Source organism: Ascaphus truei, chromosome 20, assembly GCF_040206685.1.
Source record: "Ascaphus truei isolate aAscTru1 chromosome 20, aAscTru1.hap1, whole genome shotgun sequence".
In the NCBI taxonomy this organism is placed as follows: domain Eukaryota; kingdom Metazoa; phylum Chordata; class Amphibia; order Anura; family Ascaphidae; genus Ascaphus; species Ascaphus truei.
In genome coordinates this window covers 12772651-12782650 of record NC_134502.1, presented here as the reverse complement: position 1 = coordinate 12782650, position 10000 = coordinate 12772651, and the positions used below count along the sequence as shown (strand labels likewise).

The window sequence follows — 10000 nt, the reverse complement described above, 5'->3', positions numbered from 1 at the left end:
CTGAGACAGCAGGAAGAAGAGAAAGAGACAGCCTGAGAGGGGATGCACCATTCCCCCCCCTTGTTAAAGGCCCCCTTACGCTGCACGCGGTGCTGAAGGACAGCTCCTACTCCGCACCCCATTAAGAAGAAAAAAAACCCTATATTGTTTTTAGGAAAAGGGATTTTTTTTTTCCTGCTCTGGTGTTCCTTGTCACAGCCTCCTTGTTTGTGTGAGCTGTAGGATTTTTTTTTTCCTCTCCCCCTCCCATTTGTTTTCACCTCCCCACCCCCTAATGGATCTTCTGTAATTTTCCGGGGACACAATCAAGGAGTAAAATAATGAAAAAGAGCTTTTTGGTACCAGAAATTAAACCTTTGGATGTATATGATGTGCAGCAGGCCAGGATTTCTGCCTCTCTCAGCTGGCTGATCTTCAAATGCTATGGAGAAGGTAAGGGGGTAAAAATAAAACCCCTACAGTCATTTTTTTTTTGTATAGGATTTCCCTATATTTTTGATATGTGAGATAGGAAATTATATATTTAGTCGGTTCCAGCCTCACAAAATAACCTACATAGCTGTAGCCATGTATTCCATAACAAAATGAATGAGTCATAACCTTATTTCACACCAAATCCTACTAAACCCTATATGACTACCCAATAATAATAAAAATAAAAAAAAAACGTGATCCCAAGCCTGGATTCCCAAATCCTGATAACTGGCCTTGTATTGTTACAAATTCCTACAAAATCAGTATTTAAAACTATCTGTCTAATCTCAAAACCTTTATAAGATTCTAAAATGTAGTATGAAACCCAATCTATCTTGCACCTGTAATCCTTAAAAATGCAAGGTGGCATCAGATACTAAACCCAATTCCCATAGGTATTTAACCCTATATAAATAAAATAAAACCTTGAATCTTTACCCCTTTATAGGAATAAACCCCACTTTTTAGAACATGGAAATAGTTAATTCCTATATTCTCATGTCCAAGGGCAGTGATCCATTAAGACAATGAACTACCCTTTTTTCTTAAGGGTAAGGGGGCGAGTGTTGATTAACCCAATAGGCTTAATTCAGTCCCTAAATTAATAGGGCATTCATAACAGCTGATTTAGCTTTTTTTTTTTTAATGTACCCTTTAGTAATGAGATGCCAGTAATGTTTTTACTTTAAAATCCTATTTCCTATAACCATATAGGGTATACAGAAATCTCTTTTACGTGTATGGGGGACTTTTATTTTTCTATTAAATAGGATGTTCTTTAAAACCACAAAAGGCTAATTTCAACCACTTGGCATTTAATTTTAAATATATTAATAACTTCTGTCTTAACATAGAACATGTTTTGTCATTTTTTACATGGATATTTGTAATTGTTTATCTACACTGGAAATTGTCATATATAAAGGATCATTTATATGGGATTTACCATTTTGTGTTTTTTTTTTTTTTGTTGTGTAATAATATTTATTAAAGTATATATTTAAAATGTTATTCCCATATAGAAGACAGTTGATTTTGAATTAGTTTTATCTACATATGACCTGCCTTTACATATGGGATTATAACCAATATGTTTAATATTTTCTAATAGATTTCCCATATGAAAAGATCCATTTTAAATGCCCTCTTACATAATGAGTTCTGTGATCATATTTCCCCCATTCTCGCACCCTACTCCTGGTTATAAAGGCAGGTGGGTACGGGACTTTAGGGTAGAAGGGATTTAATAGGGGCCTCTCCCACCCTATAAAACACCTTCAGGGTTGTTTACCGAAGCCATAGTTAAAATGTAGGATTCTTTTACCACCCACTTTTTGTACGTTTTTGCCTTCCTTTTTTTTAAATTATATATCGCGTTCAATAGTGTTTTCCTATTGTTCTGCTTTGTTTATAGGGTGTGTCAATGAGTGGTCCAACTATCCTAGTAATTTGTTTGTGAATGTACTGTATTATATATTATACACACACTACACTAGTATAGGTTACAGTGCACCCCACAATATGTATTAGATTGTAAGCTCTTCGGAGCAGGGACTCCTCTTCCTAAATGTTACTTTTATGTCTGAAGCACTTCTCCCCTTTGTGTTATTTATTTCATTTATTATTTATGATTGTCACGTATATTACTGCTGTGAAGCGCTATATAAATAAAGACATACATGTACCATTGACTGGAGGGCCCATCCTCTGACGTGTGTGCACGCCAACACTTCTCTCGTCCCTCCCTCCTGTCATCGACAAATACAGGGTGAGTGACCTGACTCACGTGACCCCACCCTGACCACAGGGTCTGATGTCACCCAGGAGAGGATCGTACCCCTGTATAGAGCAAAGCATGGCGACAACATTGCTGGAGCGCTCCAGAAATGACGCCGGCTGACTCCCCGTCCCTGTGATTTGTGAGCAACACCTTTTTTTTGTATAGTGATGCCGAGTATGTCCACTGGATATAATATACCTTGGTTTGCTGTCAGTAATCGAGCCCCTTCCGTTTATTTGCGGCTGCCCACCCTTAACTCCTGTAGCCACTCCTGATGCCAACAGAGAAATGCATAGAGATACTCTGCATCATTATAGAGCGTGGCATGTTCATTAGAAGTGTATAGAATTATAAGGTGTTGTTTATCATGCACGGCATGTTCATTATCAATGTGTTTAAATCAATTAACGCTCAGCGTTAATATGCATTATAGATACTCACCATTTATTATACAGCCTGACCTGTTTCTCCTCTCTCACTCCCCACTCTCACTCCCCCCCCTCCCCACTCTCTCCCCCCCTCCCCACTCTCTCCCCCCCTCTCCCCACTCTCTCCCCCCCACCCCACCTCACCCCCCCTCCCCACTCTCACCCCCCCCCCACCCCACACCCCCTCCCCCCACTCACCCCACCCACCACCCCCCACCCCACTCACCCCCACCCCCACACTCCTCCCCCCCCCCTCCCCACAATCCCCCCACCCCACCTCCCCCCCCCCACACCCCCCCCCTCCCCAACCTCCCCCCCAACCCCACTCAACTCCCCCCCTCCCCACACCACCCCCACCCCACCCCACACCCCCCCCCAACCCCCCACCCCACCACCCCCCCCCTCCCCACACCCCCCACCCTCCCCACCCCCCCCTCCCCACACACCCCCCCCCCCCCTCCCCACCCCCCACCCCACCACCCCCACCCCACCCCCACCCCCCCCCCCACACCCCCCCCACACCCCCCCCACCCCACCACCCCACCCCCCACACACCCCCACCCCACCCACCCCACCCCCCACCCCACACACCCCACACCCCCCCCCCACCCACCCCCACCACCCCCCCCACTCCCTCCACCCCCCCCACCCCCCCACCCCACCCCCACCCCCACCCCACCCCCACCCCCACCCCCACCCCCCCCACACCCCACACCCCCACACCTCCCCCACCCACACCCCCCCCCCACCCCACCCCCCACACCCCCCACACCCCCCACCCCACTCCCCCCCCCCCACACCCCCCCCACCCCCACACCCCCACCCCCACACCCCCCCCCCCCCACCCCACCCCACACCCCCCCACCCCACACCCCACCCCCCCACACCCCCCCCCCACCCACCCCCCACCCCCACCCCCCCCCACCCCCACACCCCCCCCCCACCCCACTCACCCCCCCCACCCACTCCCCCCCCCCCCCACACCCCCCACCCCCCACACCCCCCCCCCCCCACTCACCCCCCCACCCCCACACTCCCCCCCCCTCCCCACTCCCCCACCCCCCACACACCTCCCCACCCCACACCCACCCCACCCCACCACCCCCCCCCCCCCACACTCCCCCCCACCCCACACCCCCCCACCCACACTCCCCCCCCTCCCCACTCTCCCCCCCCCACCCCACACTCCCCCACCCACACCTCCCCCCCTCCCCACACCCCCCCCCTCCCCACTCTCCCCCCCCTCCCCACTCTCCCCCCCTCCCCACACTCCCCACACTCCCCACTCACACCCCCCCCCCCCCACTCTCCCCCCCCCCTCCCCACTCTCTCCCCACACTCCCCCACTCTCCCCCCACCCCTCCCCACACTCACTCCCACCCCCCACCCCACTCTCTCCCCCCCTCCCCACTCTCTCCCCCCTCCCCTCTCTCTCCCCCCATCCCACTCTCTCCCCCCCTCCCCACTCTCTCCCCCCCCTCCCCACTCTCCCCCCCCTCCCCACTCTCTCCCCCACCCCCACTCTCTCCCCCCTCCCCACTCTCCCTCCCCCCCTCCCCACTCCTCCCCCCCCTCCCCACTCTCTCCTCCCCCCCTCCCCACTCTCTCCTCCCCCCCTCCCACACTCTCCCCCCCCCTCCCCACTCTCTCCTCCCCCCCTCCCCACTCTCCCTCTTCCCCCCCCCACTCTCCCTCTTCCCCCCCACTCTCCCTCTTCCCCCCCCACTCTCCCTCTTCCCCCCCCACGCTCTCTCTTCCCCCCCCACGCTCTCTCTTCCCCCCCACGCTCTCTCTCCCTCCCCCCCACTCTTTCTCCCTCCCCCCTCCCCCCCACTCTTTCTCCCTCCCCCCCACTCTTTCTCCCTCCCCCCCACTCTTCTCCCTCCCCCCCACTCTTTCTCCCTCCCCCCCACTCTTCTCTCCCCCCCACTCTTTCTCCCTCCCCCCCACTCTTTCTCCCTCCCCCCCACTCTTTCTCCTCCCCCCCCACTCTTTCTCCCCCCCCACTCTTTCTCCCCCCCCCACTCTTTCTCCCCCCCCCACTCTTTCTCCCCCCCCACTCTTTCTCCCCCCCCACTCTTTCTCCCCCCCCACTCTTTCTCCCCCCCCACTCTTTCTCCCCCCCCACTCTTCTCCCCCCCCACTCTCTCTCCCCCCCCACTCTCTCTCCCCCCCACTCTCTCCCCCCCCCCACTCTCTCTCCCCCCCCCCACTCTCTCTCCCCCCCACTCTCTCTCCCCCCCACTCTCTCTCCCCCCCCACTCTCTCTCCCCCCCACTCTCTCTCCCCCCCACTCTCTCTCCCCCCACTCTCTCTCCCCCCCACTCTCTCTCCCCCCCACTCTCTCTCCCCCCCACTCTCTCTCCCCCCCACTCTCTCTTCCTCTTCCCCCCCACTCTCTCTTCCTCTCCCCCCCCCCCACTCTCTCTCCCTCTTCCCCCCCCCCACTCTCTCTCCCTCTTCCCCCCCCCACTCTCTCTCCCTCTTTCCCCCCCCCCCACTCTCTCTCCCTCTTTCCCCCCCCCCACACTCTCTCTCCCTCTTTCCCCCCCCACACTCTCTCTCCCTCTTCCCCCCCCTCACTCTCTCCCCCTCTCCTCCCCCCCCTCTCCCTCTTCCCCCCCCCACTCTCTCACCCTCTCCCCCCCCCCACTCTCTCTCCCTCTTTCCCCCCCCCCACTCTCTCTCCCCCCCACTCTCTCTCCCTCTTCTCCCCCCCCACTCTCTCTCCCTCTTCTCCCCCCCACTCTCTCTCCCTCTTCTTTCCCCCCCACCACTCTCTCTCCCCCCCACTCTCTCTCCCTCTTCTTTCCCCCCCCTCTTCTTCCCCCCCCCCCCACCCTCTCTCCCTCTTCCCCCCCCCCCCCAACCTCTCTCCCTCTTCTTCCCCCCCCCCCACCCTCTCTCCCTCTTATTCCCCCACCCCACCCCACCCTCTCTCTCCTCTTTCTCTTTGTTCTGTGCCTATGAATTAAACATTGCCGCACACTCTGCTGTAAGAGGTAAATTCTCTGCAGGCTTAAGATTTGGGCTGCAATCATTGATATCTTCCTTTTATGCATCATCTCTCTCTCTTTCCATCCACCATTAAATTATTACCTCATTTATAGTATAGAGGGATTTTACTGTGTGTGTGTTGATGTCTGTGTAGTAGGGGCGGGTGTGGGGTACTGTACGTGTCCCTGATGTCTCTGTATTAGGAGCGGGTGAGAGGTACGTATTTCTGATGTTGGTGTATTAAGAGTGGGTGTGGGTGACGTCTGTCTTTTATTAGAAGCAGGTGAGAGGTATGTGTCCCTGTATAAGGAGCGGGTGAGAGGTACGTATCCCTGTATTAGGAGCGGATGAGAGGTACGTGTCCCTGTATTAGGAGCGGGTGAGAGGTATGTGTCTGTCTATTAGGAGCAGGTGAGCGGTACAGGTACATGTCTCTATATTAGGAGCGGGTGAGTGGTATGTGTCTCTCTGTATTAGGAGCGGTTGTGGGGTATGAGGCCCTGATGTCTACGTATTAGGAGTGGGTGAGCGGTACAGGTACGTCACTCTGTATTAGGAGCAGACGAGAGGTATGTGTCCCCGATGTCTGTGTATTAGGACGGTATAGCCCTAAATGAATATGCTACCTCTCCTAAAACGTGTGTAGACAGCTGCTTATCTCCTGCCTGGGGCTAGCACACGTGTAAATGTATCTGCGTGTGTGTACGCGCATGCGTGTGTGTACGCGCATGCGTATGTTTCCACCCCTAAGTGTACGGAAGGAGAATAAACACACAGGAATTTGATCTGTATTCAAAGTTCAGAGAACATGCAAAGTGTGTGTAACAGAGCAGGACTGGATTTCTATATTAAGCTCGATCTTTCGATCGCTCGATCTCTATATATACACACACCTATAAAATAGCTGTCCTGTCCTGTTGCACACACAGTGTGTGTGTGTGTGTGTGTGTGTGTGTGTGTGTGTGTAACACACCCCCCTATATAAGCTTACGAAGTGCCTTATTGCTTCTTTTTTTAGTTTGGGCTCTTGCGAGGGAGTTACTTTGCCTCCTGAGATGTCCCTGCAGGTGTGTCTGCAGGGTGAGATGTTGGGTGAGGAGACGCTCTTCAGGGTGAGATTTTGGGTGAGGAGACGCTCTGCAGGGTGAGATGTTGGGTGAGGAGACGCTCTGCAGGGTGAGATGTTGGGTGAGGAGACGCTCTGTTGGGTGAGGAGACGCTCTGCAGGCTGAGATGTTAGGTGAGGAGACGCTCTGCAGGGTGAGATGTTGGGTGAGGAGACGCTCTGCAGGGTGAGATGTTGGGTGAGGAGACGCTCTTCAGGGTGAGATGTTGGGTGAGGAGACGCTCTGCAGGGTGAGATGTTGGGTGAGGAGACGCTCTGCAGGGTGAGATGTTGGGTGAGGAGACGCTCTGTTGGGTGAGGAGACGCTCTGCAGGGTGAGATGTTGGGTGAGGAGACGCTCTGCAGGGTGAGATGTTGGGTGAGGAGACGCTCTGTTGGGTGAGGAGACGCTCTGCAGGCTGAGATGTTAGGTGAGGAGACGCTCTGCAGGGTGAGATGTTGGGTGAGGAGACACTCTGCAGGGTGAGATGTTGGGTGAGGAGACGCTCTGCAGGGTGAGATGTTGAGTGAGGAGACGCGCTGTTGGGTGAGGAGACGCTCTGCAGGGTGAGATGTTGGGTGAGGAGACGCTCTGCAGGGTGAGATGTTGGGTGAGGAGACGCTCTGCAGGGTGAGATGTTGGGTGAGGAGACGCTCTGCAGGGTGAGATGTTGAGTGAGGAGACGCTCTGTTGGGTGAGGAGACGCTCTGCAGGGTGAGATGTTGGGTGAGGAGACGCTCTGCAGGGTGAGATGTTGGGTGAGGAGACGCTCTTCAGGGTGAGATGTTGGGTGAGGAGACGCTCTGCAGGGTGAGATGTTGGGTGAGGAGACGCTCTGTTGGGTGAGGAGACGCTCTGCAGGCTGAGATGTTAGGTGAGGAGACGCTCTACAGGCTAGGGGCTAAGTGACGCTCTGTGATGTTAGTGACACTTTGCAGGGAGAGGGGAGGGGGGGGGGGGTCACGCAATGATTTGCTGACAAACTGACAGAGCAATTAGCAGAATCATTGACCTGAATTTTAATGTTTCAGGAATGTTGGGATAATTAGGAGGGTGGGAGTGGCTGGCAGTTTGATTTACCACCAGAGCAGGTAATAACACAACTCATGAGAGCCTTGTTGGACCTGCAACATGTTATTGGGGTATCCCTGTTCCTGAGTGCCTTATTGTCCCTCTAACATGTTATTAGGGTAACCCAGCTCCTGAGTGCCTTATTGCCTCTGTAAGAGCGTTGCTCTTCTATTCTCGCTCTCATAAGACACACACATAAATGGGCACACACAAACTGTATTACACAAGTTTGTGCATATATATGTGTGTGTGTGTGTGTCTGAGTGTATGCAGATACGCATTTGTATGTGTATAGAAACCCACCACCTGTGGATACAGAGAGATATGTGTTATACCCCATTAGATTGTTAGCTCTGTGGGACAGGGAGTCTCTTTCTCTCTGTATTGTTCTTCTGTATGTTCTGGCACTGTTAATAGGGAGGCTCCCTTTTGTCTATCATCCCTTCCTAGAATCCCAGTTTGTGATTGGCTGCTGATGATATCACTTGGGGTGTAGCAGTTAAGGTGTCAGCGACAGGCGTTAATGAATGTTGCTGGAGGGGGGAATGTTATTTAGAATCGGCTAAGGGCCTGTTAAATCTTGAAGGAAATATAAATATGGGGTTAGGAGTTTTGCCAGTATATACGTAGGGGTGTAAGCCAGAGTTCTCCCTTTTCCCCAAGGCCTAGGGAGGTGTAGGGATGCAGGGCCTGGCAACTGTAGGGTCTAACATTTTAGTACGGAGGCTGGCACTGCCACTACCCGTACTAGGCACGTAATACTGGCGCTATTGTCTGTTTTCAAGATGGCTGCCCTCTCGCTCATTTGCCCAAGTGTTATTCGTAGTAGCTGTACTTGTGCTGTGTCAACATAGAGGGTGTAAAAGTACTGAAGGGGGAGGCTGACACTGCCGTTTCCCTCTCATTACTTGTCTTAGGGAAAGGCTGGCACTGACCAAAATGTATCCTCAATATTACAACCATTGCCTATTGTCAAGATGGCTGCTCTCTCTCGCTCATGGTTGCGTAGATGACTGTGTAAGCAGACTTTTTGTTATTTTTTTTAGTGTCTGGGATTCATTTGGCAGTAAAGATGTTACCTGGCCAGTCGCTATACACTGGAGGTGCTTCCTGGCATTTGTCGTTGGCGTGCATTTGCCGGCTGGTGACCTGTTCGGAGTTGGGCTTTTCGGCCTAGTCTTGCCTTCCTTGGCAAATGCCAACTGACCCTACTTGTGCTTTGAGATGAAAGCATTCGGCCTGAGAACACCTGCCCTAATATTGGTTTGGCGCTTAATCAGTGTGTAGCGGCTCTCACTTTAGGCCTCAAAGCCTAACTACGAACAGCTCGAATACACTAATTTGTAGTCCAGCGAAAGCATTCGCCCACCTTCCCTGTTACAATCCCACATTGTCAGACAGTTGAATTTCTTAGGGGGCATCTCAGTGGTAAAGTGTTTGTCAATCCTAGTTTTTTCTTAACCCTTATCCCAGCCTATACTTGGAAAAACAATAAAGTTGTGGAGAGGATGGGGGGACGAGGGATAGGAGTGGACTCTACTCTGGCTATACAGGCAGTCCTCGTTTTACAATGCTTCGCTTTACAACGAATGGATTATCCAACGCTCTGCAATGCATACCTATATTCATTTGTACAACACCAAAATGGCTTATCCAACGCTCTTACGACGCTTTGCAACGTTGTGTATGTGTGTATATATATACAAATTCACATAAACATTGCAAAGCATCTTAAGAGCGTATATATATAATATTATATTATACTATATAATATATTATTTATTATGTTATATTATATATATATATAATACAGTATATAATTTATGTGTGTGCTGCATATCTTATTGCCTGCAAAATATATTTGGTGTATTTTAGTGTTAAAAATGCCTTCAGGAACGGAATCTTTCATTTAAACAGTGTTCCTATGGGAAAACGTGTTTCGCTTTACAACGTTTCGCTTTACAACGCCATTTTTAGTAACGCATTGTGTCGGATAACCGAGGACTGCCTGTACAAGCACTTGCTGTCCACACCGTGACAAAATGGATCAGCCAGAGCAAATCCAACCCCTTTCAAGTCCAACTTGAAAAAAAAAATTATGTAATAAAAATATAAAAGTGTCGGATTTGGATAAAAAAAGGTAT

The 10000-nt window shown here is 52.0% G+C and overlaps 1 protein-coding gene across 4 annotated transcripts in view; it reads left to right on the top strand.

Moving 5' to 3' along the window:
• Positions 1-10000, top strand: part of CAMSAP3 (calmodulin regulated spectrin associated protein family member 3) — a 93726-nt gene that overhangs the window by 71 nt on the left and 83655 nt on the right. For all 4 annotated transcript variants that reach the window (XM_075577276.1, XM_075577277.1, XM_075577275.1 and 1 more), the window contains exon 1: positions 1-432. This exon is cut by the window's left edge. In XM_075577276.1, the coding sequence (XP_075433391.1) occupies positions 321-432 (112 nt within the window). In that variant the 5' untranslated portion in view covers positions 1-320. The remainder of the gene's footprint in view (positions 433-10000) is intronic.